The sequence below is a fragment of the Typopeltis vanoorti genome, chromosome 7 (genome assembly GCF_054136105.1).
Source record: "Typopeltis vanoorti isolate ZY-2024b chromosome 7, IOZ_Tvanoo_1.0, whole genome shotgun sequence".
NCBI lineage: Eukaryota > Metazoa > Arthropoda > Arachnida > Uropygi > Thelyphonidae > Typopeltis > Typopeltis vanoorti.
In genome coordinates this window covers 63160484-63175476 of record NC_143555.1, presented here as the reverse complement: position 1 = coordinate 63175476, position 14993 = coordinate 63160484, and the positions used below count along the sequence as shown (strand labels likewise).

General features: G+C 37.0%; 1 protein-coding gene across 1 annotated transcript in view; it reads left to right on the top strand.

Moving 5' to 3' along the window:
- LOC150104729 (lysosome membrane protein 2-like) overlaps window positions 1–14993 on the top strand; it is a 431261-nt gene that overhangs the window by 373791 nt on the left and 42477 nt on the right. The window contains exon 12 of the mRNA XM_090395911.1: window positions 12931–13083. Within this exon, the coding sequence (XP_090252037.1) occupies window positions 12931–13083 (153 nt within the window). The remainder of the gene's footprint in view (window positions 1–12930; window positions 13084–14993) is intronic.

Here is a 14993-nt window from a genome sequence, read left to right as displayed (position 1 = left end):
TATGCATATTAATTAGTATTTACTGTAGACCTACTAACAAATTTATTTAAGTTTAGCTGCAGTGGACTAGTCTAAGATTCTAGGTCCAAAGTCTAAATCTAAGATCTGGCCCTTGGTCAGGTGGTCCAAGTTGGGTTTGCCCCTCAAAGACAATCGAGTTGTGCAGGCCTGGTATAGATCATGATGATGATGATGGTAGCGGCGGTTCGGTGTAGTTGGTGGATTAAGTGGTACACATGGAGAGTTGTAGAGTAGGTTCCTTTCCTCAATAAGTCTTTGGACTCTTTGGAGATGTCGCAAAATAATAATAATAATAATAATAATAATAATAATAATAATAATCTTAATAACATTGAACTGGTATTCCCACTCCCTTGCCCATTTGCTCAATCTATTGAAGTCTTCTTGTAAGGCCTCAGATGGGTATATGGACAGCTGTATATCCTGATTCAAATCTCCCCTAATATCATTAACATGCAGTTAAACAGCAATACCCCTAAAACAAATCCCTGAGGCAGGTTACTAGTGACTTTCCTCTTCTGGAATATTGCTCTCCCATACACAACTTGTTGATTATCTGCCAGACATGCCAATCTGTAATCCAATGCCCTAGTCCAATATCCAACCACATCCCCTCTAGTTTGATTATCAACTTATCATGTTGTAATCTATCAAAAACCTCTGCAAAGTCTAAGTATACTACTGTGTATCCATCTCCCACTTCCATGCTGCTGTCTCCTTATTGTAATAAGTAGATTACTAAAACATATCTTCCTTTAATAAATCCATGTCCATCAAAGATTAATACCATTGTTGTCAACCAAATTCTGGATCCTGATTCTCACCAGTCTTTCCAACACTTTAACCACAACACCTGACACACAGATTGGCCTATAATTTTATGCTTGGATTCTGTCACCTCCTTTATGAAGTGATACAGTCTTGCCTTCGTTCCACTTCTTTGGAATTTGACCCAATGTAAGACTCATATTAAACAAATATGCCAAGGCAGGTGTCAACTTCCTGGCACATTCCTTCAAAATACGTGGTGATATATTATCAAGTCCCAAAGCCTTATTAATATCAAGTTTGCTTAATTCCCATATACCTATTCCTCATTCACAGTCAGTCGCTTATCCTCATCATCCACTGCTCTCAAACTTTCTATGATGTCACTTTCACAAGGATGCTGCTCATTAAATATCTAATTGCTATTAAATTGTTGTGATTACTCCAACACATTTTTTGTCTTCATTATAACTGCTCATTAAATATCTCAACTTCTCATATATCCTCTGCAGCAGTTGTCATACTATTTTCTCCAATCATTGTCCTACCATAATCATTCTTATTTTTACTGGCTACATATCTAAAGAACTCCTCAGTATTTTTTTTTTTTTTTGGCTTCATTAGCTAACTGCTGCTCATACTGAACTTTTGTTACCCTTACCGACCAAGTCACTCTTCCTTGCATGTTCTTTGTATTCCTAAAGGAATTTATTATTACCACTCTTTTATGTTGCCTCCATGATGCTTTTTTTCTCTGTATTGCATGCTTAATCTCTTCATTCATCCATTTCACATTATTTAACCTTCTGTTAAATTTAGACATTACTGCTACTAGATAGCTCCTGAATATCACTTAACCAGCATTGATCTTCTTTCCACGCAACTTCTCATTCCATTTTGCAGCTCCAAGCTGTCTTCTGAGAGAGTAGTGAAAGTTTAAATGACAGATGAATTTATTAAGGAATGGTATAATATACTTTGTGTTATCTAAGGGCAATATTAAGGAGGCAGAAGGTTACAAGTGAGGCCCCATAGGACTCAGTATAATATAAGATATACCTCCCACAATGAGTCATGACTTCATGGAAGTCAGGAATAATAATAATAATAATAATAATAATAATAAATATTATTTTTAATACATGGCACTGGTGAAATTCAAAGACTCAAACAAGGTATCTTCTCAACACCACACAATACAACAATATACCGGTCACTGTTACCATCATGCAATCACCATATAAATATAACAATCTACCTTCTCCTATTGCCCACTGCATAATATTCTTGTCTGTTAATTGAGTATATTTTCTTATTTTTTATTAGTTATATTAGTTTTCCTATTTGTTGGGTAGAAACCCTGCTAGTTCCATATGAGATCAGCTAACTCACGTCCAATTGAAAAGTTCATATAAAGATTGCTCTCATCTTCATCACAAGAAATGGACTGAGGTCTTTTCTAATCAAAGAGTACATTTACATTTTTCTTCTAACTGTGCTGTGTAGCTCAGCGGATGTGGCATTTGCACACCGCTGCGCTTGGCCGCACGAAGGAAGACTTGGTTTCGAGTCTAGTCGGCGACTAGAGGAAATTTTTCTAAGCCTTTTTTCGACCGGTTCCCGAGTTAGTCGATCTCTGGCATGGGCAAGCAGGTTTTTCCTCCCAGAAACTCGGGTTTTTCATCCTTTGAACTCAAGAAAATCGACCGTAGAACCCACATTATTTCAGACATTAAATATATTGTGTTAGGGTTAGGGACCACGAGATGGCGGCACATTTGAGCCGTCTCTCTTCACTGCGTACTGCTTAATTAGTGATAGCCTTGGGCCATCTGTCTCTGATTGGGTACCAGTGGAGATTGAACTGCCCACTCAGTCTCCAAAAGTTAGATAGGGCTAAATGGCCTCGCCTACTCCCATATACGGGAATAAAAAGGCGTTAGCTGATTTTTTTTTTTTTTTTTTTTTTTTTAACTGTGCTCGGATGCTAATAACTTATATGCTTTTAAATTTAATAAGCACAATTGTGATTTATCTTTAATAAAAATAAGTTTGGTCACTTGTTTACTTTCATTAAGTCTTTTAAGCCCTTAAATTAATCTTTCTGTTCTGTTCTGTATTTTCATCATAATGTTGAAAGTACATAGCCAGATGATCCTGATCAAATTAGACTTGATTAATATCAACCTAAGTCAGAGATTAATCATATTATATCTAGTAGCAACCATATATTTGATAAGAAAGGAAATTAAATCCAGTTGAAATGGAAATTTATATTCTGTAAAGTGTCTAACTGGATGGAGCCTCATTTCGAGATCTGACCAAATGAAAGGTTATAAACAGCCTGTAGCACATTAGTTATGTTGTATGAGATTTAGGTAATCTGAAAATCCTTCCCTAGAAACCAAATATGGTAATTTTCAAGCAACTTCAAATATCTACCAAGCAGTGTGATTATACCGAGTAACAAAAATCATTTACCATCCAAATATATTTACAAACATCATGCCACAGTAGAATTCCGACCCACAGTTTATAAGTTGGATAGTAGAGATGCTTTCACTGTGAGTCGCATTGGTCTTTCACAGTGATAATGTACTGGTTTGCATTCTTATCATTCAAGAAGAATTTTTGAATGATTTGAATAGGCTGGAATTGTGGGCACTTGAAAATGGCTATGAGGTCAATGTTAGTAAAATGTAAAGTTATGCACATTGTTGAAATGAGATATCTGATGATTTGAAATTTGAGAAGACCAGTATACTCTGATGTCTCTTTCTCTCTCAAATAATATATTCCTGTCAATAATATCTTCACATTATCTACACTACCACCTCCAGTGACAAACCATTCCAGTCAGGCAATGCTCTGATTAATATCGATGCCCTCTTTTCCTCTCTTTATGAAATGAAAAATTTCATCTACTGATATCCTGTGTGACCCATTCAGAAGTTTGTAGGTGTATATATCACCCTTCTTTCTCCTGTTTGCTAGTGTGTGCAATCCACATATTTCAATATCTGGCCTTAATATCTACATTCCACAGTTCCCATATCATCTTTAACATTCTCCTTTGCACCCTCTCCACTATACCTGCATCATCTCAGAAAGGAGACCAGATACATGCACATTTGTCTAGATTAGGTTGTAGCATAGCCTTTTAAAGAGGAAATGACTTTCTTATCCTTATATGTCAATGTTTGTTTCAGCATTAGGATAGTCAACTAGGGTTGGTAGTCAATGTTGGGTTAGTCAACTGGAGTCAGGATTGCTGTCTGATAGGTATCAGAGAGTTGTGTATGATGGGGCAATATTAAGGAGGCAGAAGGTTACAAGTGAGGCACCATAGGACTCAGTACTGGGACTTGTATTGTCATCATCATCATCATTATCATCAAATTCCTGACATGTACCCTCAAGGGGTTTACAGCATATGTTAGTACTACATGAAAAATTTACATCATTACTAACTTCCTATCTACAATTTTCCTCAAATCAGTCTATTACTTGTCAAGACTCCAATATCATCATTATCAGATCTTATATTTCTATCATCTAAGGCAGATTGTACCGTATCAATCCACCTATATCTTGTTCTTCCTTTGGGTCGTTTTCCAGCCAACCTGGCTGAGAACACTTGTTTTGCTAATCTTTCCTCGCCCATTCTGTTTAAGTGACCATACCACCTGAGATTAGCTGTGCTAACACACTCCTGGATGCCGACAATGTCAAGTTCTTTCCTAATATCCTCATTTTTAATATGATATTGCCATCGATGCCATCTGTTCATGCCTCTAATCTTTCTCAGGACTCTCATATGTGTGGTCTCTAGTCTTTGGTCAAGTGTTTTACTTCTGACCCAGCTCTCAGATCCATAAGTTAAAACTGGTTTGAACACTGGTCTTGTATACAGCTAATTTAGTGTTCCGATTAATTTCTCTTTTATTCCATATGAAATTATTCAATTGACTTCCTGCCATATCAGCTTTGTTGATTCTGTTGTCTATTTCCATATTTAATTTACCATCTTCACTAAAAATCGTGCCTAAGTAGCTGAAATGTTTTACTTGTTTCCACAGGTTCCCCGTTCACAACACAGTTGACATTTTCAACAATTCTACCTATTTTCATTGTCTTTTTAATGCTGACCTTCATACCATATCTATTACAACAGTTATTCAATTTAGTCAGGGAATCTTGCAAACTTGTAACAGATTTATTCAGAAGTATAACATCGTCCGCATAAAGCAAAGAGCTGACATTAACATCTCCAATTCTGATATCATGTTTAATACCACTTTCCTTCATAATGTGATCCATATAGATAATGAATAACAGAGGGGATAATGTACATCCTTGTCTCACACCAGATTTAACATTAAACCATCTTCCTGTACATCCTTCAATTCTAACTGCCAACTTACAACTAAATACAGACTAAGTATTGCTTGATATAATGTCCCATTGACACCATATAACTGTAGCGTATTGAATAGCTTCTCTCTTGGCACATTGTCATATGCCTTTTCCAGATTGAAAAAACTTAAATACAGATCTTTCTTATATTCCCATGTGTTTCTAGACTATTTGTCGTAAAGTGAAGATCTGATCCTGACAGTCTCTATTTGGCCTGAATCCAGCTTGTTCTTCACCAAGCTTTTCTTCCACAATTCTTCTCAACCGTTTCTCAAGTATACTTGCATAGATCTTGCCAGGAACACTCAGTAGGAAAATACCTCTGTATTTCTCACATTCAGTTTTATTTCCCTTTTTATAAATGAGCACTATTAGAGCTCTACTCCAATCATCAGAAATTCGTCCCTCTGTCCAGGTTTTCTGAACTATGCAGTGCAGCCACTCTAAGACTTTTAAACCACCATACTTCAGCATTTCTGGTCTACCATCTATCATCTACTCCTGCTGCCTTTCCACATTTCAAGCCTTTGATGGCTTTTTCTACTTCAAGTATGGATATGTATTCCTGACTGTAGTGTGCCTGTTGAGTATTTTTTACCACTGTGCTATTACTGCTTGTTTCATTTAGCAATTTTTTGAAGTAATTACTACATACTTCAAGGATATCTTTTTCTCTTGTTTTCATGTCACTTTTATCATCTCTAACTCCTTTTACAGCACTCTTTCCTCCATTTCTAAGCTTCTTCAACAACCTTCAGAATATCTTACCACCTTCTTCATATTTATTTTCTATGTTCTTGCCAAAGTCCTCCCATGACTTTTGTTTAGCTAGTTTTACACAATGTTTTGCCTTCTTACATTTGTCTCTGTATTCTCTAAGAACAAAAGCTGACTTATTTGCCAGGAACTTTTGATTTGATTTCTTCTTTCCTTCACTGCCTCTTTAACTTCCTGTGTCCACCATGGAATTCTGATTTTTCTATCCTTACAGACAACCTGATCACATGCCTCTCTGGCTGAATCAATCAGCGTTTTCTTCAGGGCTTGCCACTGAATCTCGAAGGTGTGGTTGCTGTTCTCAAACTCTTTCATTTTTTCTTGAATAATGTTTGTGTATTTTAGTGTACAGTTCACATCTGAGAGCTGCTCAACTTTTATTCACTTTAAAACTTTCTTACATGTTATTGTTTTCAATATGAATTCAATTTTATTCTGCTCAAGACTAAATAGTGATCGCTTCCAATTTCAAATCCTCTGTACCCTCTGGTGTCCTGCACCAGGGAGAAAACATCACTATCAACAATAACATAGTCAATGAGACTTTTCTTATTCTTTGCCTCTTCTCTCTATGTGAATTTGTGCACATTTTTATGTTGAAACATGGTGTTAGTAATAACCAGTCCATGTCCTGAGCAGAAATCCAACAGGTATTTGCCATTATTATTAGCTTTGCTCTTTTCGCCAAATTTTCCCAAAATATTTTTGTATGTCTGACAATCATTTCCTACTCTGCTATTCAGATCCCCAACAAGGACCAACTTTTCCTTTTTCATTGTGTCAGTTGCTTTTTCTAAAGCATCAAAAAATTCCTCCACTTCTACCTTAGTAGAACCTTCTGTGGGGCCATAGGCACAAATAAGTTTCATTGTCCAGTTCCCCATTCTCATATTTACCCATATCACTCTACTTGAGACTGCCTGCCATTCAAGAAGATTAGCCTCGTATTTTGTGTTGAATACTATGGCTACTCCTTCTTTTCCTTGATTGTCATTGCCTGAATAGGACATTTTGTATTTATTGCTCAGAAAGATCTCACCAGTTTTTGTCTTTTTTGTTTCAGTCACCCCCTCTTATGTTGATCTCTTATTTATCTAATTCCTCAGCTAGCTCCATTTCTTTGCGATTCAGGCTTCTTATGTTGATAGTACTGATCTTTAACTCTGGCGATGTTGAATTGGGGTGTGTTTTCAGATTTGTTCCAGTAACTGACTTTTCGCTGTTCGCCCTAGTTCCCTGGCGAAAACAACGGGGGCCTTGTTTAACTGGGCAACACCCCAGCCGGCATGAAATTTTGTCATGTTGTACCATCATTTTTTATTTTGGTTTAACCAATAAGAATACAATTTGGTGGGCTAAATCCCAAATTGCTAGCCCATTCTCGTTCGTTCAGTATCCAGGTAGATACTCAACAGGGTGCACCACGAGAAGGTGAGGACTGAACATTAGGTCAGAAGCCCTGGTCGGTTCTCCGCATTCTTTTAAAGGCTATGTGGAGGTCTCCTCTCAGTTATACAGCTTTGACCCTTAAGCAACTCTGACCTGTATTGTGTAACCTTTATATCAGTGACATTGTCAGTGGATTGCGGGGAGATATTCAGTTGCTTGCAGATGATGTGAAGCTGTTAAAACTTATTAGTAATAGTTCAGATGTGGCAGCCTTGCAAGAGGACTTGAATAAACTATACAGATGGGCAAATGAATGAGGATATCAGTTTAATGCAGCAAAATGTAAAGTCTTGAAGTTTGGGATACATTAATGGAAGGCTGCATACTTTATTGGTAGAGCTGTACTGGAGGATGTAGGGGAGACAAGAGACCTCTGAGTGATGATTGATAGAAACCTGGAATTCAGGGAATATATTGCAAAGGTGGTGAAGGTAACCCAGAGAATTGCTGCAATACTGAGAAGGATGCTGACTTGCAGAGATAAAAGAGTTATCTTTCCATTGTATAAGACCCTGATCAGACCACACTATTGTTCTCAAATTTGGTCCCCAGGATTTGAAGGGGATAAATTAACTGTGGAAAGGGCACAGAGGCAGATAAAGATTGATTCAGGACTGTACAATGTTAGTTATGAGGATAGGCTGAGGGAATGTGGACTGCAGAGTTTGGTAGATAGAAGAAGGAGAGGTGATATGATTGAGACTTTTAAACTGTTTAGAGGTAGTTACAGGGTTGACACTGTGGAGTTCTTTTGCTTGTTGAAACAGCGGGAAGGAGCAATGACAAGGGGCCATCCCTGGAAGCTACAAAAGGAAGCTGTGAGCAAGAGGGTGAGGAGTGGTTTCTTTGCATGGAGGGTGGTTGAACCATGGAATGCATTGCCTCATAGTGTGGTTATAGAGCAAGAACGGTCAATGAGTTCAAGGAGTGGTATGATAGACTTTGTGTTTCCTAGGAAGGACCTCCCATGATGAGTCTTTTGGCTACATAGAGACCTGAGTAATAATAATAATAATAACTGCAATTATTCACTCAATTGTATTTGCAGTCTGTGTTATCTCTGGCCTCTGAACTTCAACTTCCTATATACTAAACTCCAAGATCTCTGGCTTATCAGTTTCTTCTAGCATAATCCCCCCCCCCCCTCTCAGTATAACATACTGTTGGATATCCCATTATACTAAAGTGCATAACTTTACATTTAGTAACTTTGAATTGTTAATGCCCACAATTCCAGCCTATTCAAATAAATCTGCAATACTGCACATCAGTTACATTTCTGATTATCTTGTCTATTTTTGCATCATCATTAAATAGCTGTAAAGACTGAGGTATGACTGTATCATGTCAAAAGCATTAGCAGAGTCCAGAAGTATTATGGTATATCAATTCCATTGTCTAACTCAATCAAACCATCATTATAAAATCTAAGCAAGTTACTCAAACATGACTTTCTCTTAGTAAACCCATGCTGTTCATTGCAAAATATAGATTCTCTGTCAACCCATTTCTGTATGCAAACTCTTACCAACTTTTCCAAAGTCTTCATCACCATTCCAGATTTAGGTTGTTGGACAGATCAATCTTTGCATCACCCTTTTGAAATGGGATTATCATATATTCTTTACATTCCTGTAATATCTTCCCTGTGTTGAGACTAATTATACAGCCATTCAGTGGCACAGCCAGTTCAGCTGAATGTTCTTTTAGCAGCCTTGCTAACATCCCATTGACCACTATTGCCAAATTCTTATTCAGTTTATGCAACACTTTTACACCTTCTTCTCATACACTCTTTATTCAGTTTAGAGGTAGCATTGTGCTCCATGTCACATGCACAATGTTAATCACCCTTAACAAAACGAACACTCATTGGTTGAACAATTTCTTCTGCATACTGTCTACCTTCAGTGGAGTTTTTCATTCAGGTTCATTCTTTTGCTTGCAGCATAATGAGAGAATTCTTTTGGGTTGTCTTTAGTTTGTAGAACTAGTTTCTTTCCATACAATACTTGTAATTCTTCTGGTCAGTGCCTTATATTTTTCATAATTGACATCATCCTTATGTACATGGTATTCATTCCACATCAATGTATTCTTAAGAATTTTTCCTGCCTTATAAGATTACATTAATTTCATTGTCACCCTGTTTATTCTTTAAATTCTAGGGACACATTCCAATATTAAATCAGTGATGTACTTTTTAATACAACGTGTGACAATTTAATTCCCAGAATGCACCTTAAAAAAACTATATTTGGAACTATACATTAGTGGCTACTGTCGCCTTCAAAGTTGTCCTCTTGTGCATTTATACATTATTTTAGACAGTGTTCCCATTTTTGGAAACAGGCCTGGCACTCTTTTTCCAGAATACTCTTGAGTTTCTTTATCACATTATGCTGGATATCAGCGATGTCAGAAAATCTTCATTCTTTTAGCACAGTCTTTAATTTTGGAAACAGCTAGAAATCACAAGCAGCTAAGTCGGGTGAATAAACAGGATGACCTAATTCGGCAATCAAATTTTTGGCTAGAAACTCTCACGATGAGTGCACTATGGCTTGGCGCATTGTCATAATGGATGATCCACTTGTCAGGCCACAATTCAGGTCTTTTTTCTCCAAGCAGAATCTTGTAATCTTTTTCAGCACCTCTTAATAGCATTGTTGGTTGACCATTTGTCTCTGTTCAATGAATTCATAGTGGACTATCCTCTTGTGATCAAATAAACACACCATGTTGGTGTGTTTCTTTGATCACACCAACATTCTTGACTGCGAACATGACATGTATGCTTTTTTCAGATGTGGCAAACTCGGGGGGGTTCCACTGAATGCTCTGGCATTTCGTTTTGGGATCGCACTGGAAGCACCAGGTTTCATTGCCCATAATTACTCTTGGAAACATGTGCTTATTTGCAGAAAGATCAGTCACAACTTGAAGCCACTGCTGCTTCTGTTCATCCGCCAAGACCCATTTCACATACCCACTAGAAACACTTAATCATCTTTCAGACCATATCAAACCTTGCACTCTGTTCACATTTGCATACATCATTTTTGTTTTTGGCTACCCATTTCTGGGGTCGTCATTTACATCTTCTCACCCACCTTTGAATCTCTTATGCCAATCAAAGACACTTGACTTTTTCAGAGCATCCCCACCATATGGCACTTTCAACAGCTCCAACGTTTCAGTAGCAGTTTTGCTGATTTTAACACAAAATTTGATGATAATGCTTTCCAATCGATTACACATTTTCATGTCAAAGTTTGCATGCAGATTTCTATTGTTTTTGCAATAGCAAACTAGCAAATGGCTGCTCTATCGGCTTGAGGTTTACTCATGGATTAATTAAAACATGTACAAAGATGATTACTCATGTGACTCCAACCAATTTACCACACAAGTGACACTATGTGGCCATTCCAGAAATTAAATTGTCACACCTCATACATCCCTTTCACTTTTGGTATATAATTCCCATCTAGAAAAACTGTTACCACAAATTGCCTAAACTTTACTTTAGGCAATTTGTATGCACTGATTTATGTGTTACAGTAATATACTTAGACTTCGCAAAAGCTTTTGATAGAGTACCTCATGATAAGTTGACAGTCAAACTAGAGCAAATGGGGTTGGATATTAGATTAGTGCATTGGATTGGAGACTGGCTATCTGATAGGTATCAACAAGTTGTGTATGGGGGTGCAATATCCAGGAAAAGGAAAGTCACTAGTGGAGTGCCTCAGGGGTCTGTTTTAGGGCCATTAATATTTAACTTGTATATTAATGATATTGATGAAGATTTGGATGGAGATATTCAGTTGTTTGCAGATGATGCAAAGTTGGGACGAACCATAAAGAGTAGTGAAGATGTTGTGGCCTTGCAAGAAGACTTGAATAAATTCAGTGATTGGGCAAGCAAATGGGGATGTGAGTTCAATGTTGCAAAAGGTAAGGTTTTAAAATTTGGAAAACAAAGATGGGATGCAGAATTTATGCTTTGTGAGAATATATTGTTGGAAGTAGAGGAAATAAGAGATCTGGGGTGATAGTGGATAAGGATCTAAAATTTAGGGGACACTTCGCCAAAATTGTGAAAACAACACAAAGACTTCTGGGAATGATGCGGAGGACACTGACGTGTAGAAGTAGGGAGATTCTTGTTCCGATGTATAAGACTTTGATTAGGCCACACATGGACTATTGTGCTCAGATTTGGTCACCGCTTTTCAGAAGGATGAAGAGATGTTGGAAAGGGTCCAAAGGATCTTTCAATCTTTCCTCATACTCGACATTTCCTCTGGAATGTCATGTCATACTTGACATTCCTCTGGAATGTCAAGTATGAGGAAAGATTGAAAAGATGTAATTTGCAGAGTCTAGTGGAGAGAAGGAAGAGGGGAGATATGATAGATACCTACAAGTTGGTAAGCGGTTGTTATAGGATCAATGGTGAAGAAGTTCTACATAGAATAGTGGGAGATCAGGGGAGAACCAGAGGTCATCCCTGGAAACTGTATAAAGAGGGTGTGAGTAGGGGAGTGAGAGGCAGGATTTTTTGTGCAGAGTTGTGAGTGATTGGAATGCCTTGCCTGAGAGTGTGGTGTCTGCAAGGAGTTTGAATGTGTTTAAGACATGGTATGATGAGATGTGTGTGAGATAAAACTACCTCCTAGATGAGTCTTTGACTCCATGAGGTCTTGTTTAATAATAATAATAAACCCTAAATTGGTACACAAGTTCATGTTATAATCTTAAATAATCTACTTAAGGAAATAAACTCACATCTTTATTAATACATTGAGTTAACTTAATGAGAGGTAAGTGAGACAATGGAAGCAAATTAAAGAAAAAAAGTGTTAATAAACTGTATATATTTATGCCGAGAAGAAAATGAAATGTTTGTACATTCACTGTTAAGGAAAAGAAATCAGAACAAGAAGGCCATCTCTAGATATTAATAAGGAAGGTGTGAGTATGGGAGGAAGAAACAGGTTCTTTGCATTGAAAGTGGTTTGTAAGTGAATGTTGAAATGGTGAATGAGCTTAAAGCATGGCTCAGTGAGTTTGATATGTAACATTGGTGATCTCTTGTGATGAGTTTTTTGACTCCATGGAAGTCTAATATTAACAACAATAATAATAATAAATCAGTACTTGTTCCCACAAATTAGACAGAACAACAAAATATCATTTATTGGCCAATTTCTCAGAAAAAGAAGTAGTGTGCCACTAATATTATATATAGTAGAACAATACTCTATTGATATATTTTGAAATGCAATAAGTTCTTTTAGGGTACCAACTCAAACCTTCAAAAGATGAAAGGAAAAGATTATGTCATCTATATCTATTTAATGCTTTGTTAGTATTTTATATGGTAATATTTTTTATGCATGCATCATTTTAATAAAGAGTGGATTTGGATAAATTCACTCAATTTATTCTTATACATGAATTTTTAAGTCAGTTTTTTTTTTTTTTTTTCAGTCTGCTGAAATAACTCCAGAGTTAAGCAGAAAGTTTATTGCCAAAGTGAAAACACCTGTCAAAATTGGAAAGATTATTCTGATTACTGTAATAGTTGCAGGATGCATCTTAATACTAGTCACATTGTGTATAGCATTCTACCTTAGCACTCAGGTAATGTCGTTAATTTTAATTAGAAGTTTTTATTGCAACCCTGAACCACAGATAAATGTTTTAATATTGATAGAATTTTAGAGAGCATATTTGATTAATAACTTTTTAGTATTGCATTATGAAGGCTTTTTAGGCTTGCATTATTAAGAGTGAAAGTGGTGATAATTATCCATGTCCTTAGATTTTTAATCAAGGGCGATGATTATATTTGATCTTATAAACTCTGCTAAGCATTCAGTCCTTGACCAAATTTTCAGAAATCGAGTTGTTATCCAGACTAATACAGATTTTCTTTACTAATGTGATAATGTTTCCTCCTCCAGTGTTAAGCATATTTCTAGGCAAGTATCTATTTAATATTTGGTTGGTACAAATGATTTGAGAGGTGAGAAGTATTCTTTGAGGGAGGATGTAAAGAAGTTGTTAGAAGAGACAAAATGGAAGAGCCCTAAGATGAGATTGTAAGTCTCCTACCACACTGTGATAGAGGTGAACTGAGGAGGAGCATTGATAACCAATGAGTATGTACGTAGATTGTGCAAAGGGAATGATATAGAATTTGTGGATCTGTGGTCTCTGTTTGACAGAAAGAAGGATTTGTAGAATGCTGATGGACTGCATCTAAATGGTTTTGGTGTTAGATGTCTGGAGAGAACTTTGCTCACTGAGCATGCTGAAGTGAAAATTCAGGGAAACTTCAGCAATTAGGGTGGAAGCAAGTGAATTTGTGTAAAGGCACCCATGAGGCATGTATGTGAGTGAGTGTGAAAATGACCAGGTGTGGAATCTAGTCAAGCAAAAATATTGCATAGGGTAGTCAATTCAGAAAATAGAGGTGAGTGGGGCACTTACAGGATACTGTAGTTTCTGTATACTAATACCAGAAGTATCAGGAACAAGAGGGAGGAGATTTTGGCACTGGTTAGTGTAACCTCACCAAAAGTTATAGGCATTAGTGAGTGAGACTTGGCTTATAGCAGATGATGAAGTTACAGGGATTGAATGTGAAGGGCTTAGTATTTTTAGGTAGTACTGCTGAGTACTGCTGATGTACTGCTGATGATAGCAGATGAATTGCAGCCAAAAATTATAGGAGACAGTGGAAAGGTGGCTGTTCATTTAAAGAATCTGCTGTGAGATTAAAGCTAGTAAGACAAAATATACAGTTGGTTGTTGCTATAACTAGGGAGTTCCACAGTTGATCTGGAAGACATGCATCACCAAATTAGTACAATGAATACAGGTCAAATGATTATTATGAGGGAACTTCAACTATGGAGATACAGACTGGAAGGAAGAAAAATCAAATGGCAGGAAGGGGATGGAATTTAGACACCTATTACTTGAGGCAGCATGTGATGAAGGTGACTAGTGGTGTGAGAGTATTGGACCTTGTCATAGGATCAGAAGAGCTGTCCATAACCAAGGTAACATTGCCTCTAGTTGGTGAAAGTGACCATGCAGTCTTGACTTAGGAGACTGTACAACATTAGGAATATTCTGTCAAGAAGGGGCATATGTAGAACTACAAGGGAGATGATTATGACAAGCTTAAGAAGAAGCTTAAATCTATGCCATGGCATAAACACTGCAGGGTAAGGATGTTAGTAGTGCATAGGATATAGTTAAGGGTCATCTAGAGGAAGTAGTGTTAAATTGTATACCTAGGGGAAGGAGGTTAATCAGGTAGGAGTTAGATGGATAGATAAAAATATCATTAAGCATAAGTTGTAGCTGCAGAAGAAGAAAATGTTGTGGAAGGTATATAAAGAGAAAGGTGACCAGCAAACTCTTACACAGTACAAGGCTCAGGCAAGACAGATCACCTGCATAGCAAGGAAGACAAATTCAGATTATGAGAAGCAGGCCAAAGGAAATTCCAGAGTTCTTTTGTGTTATAGCAAGTAAGA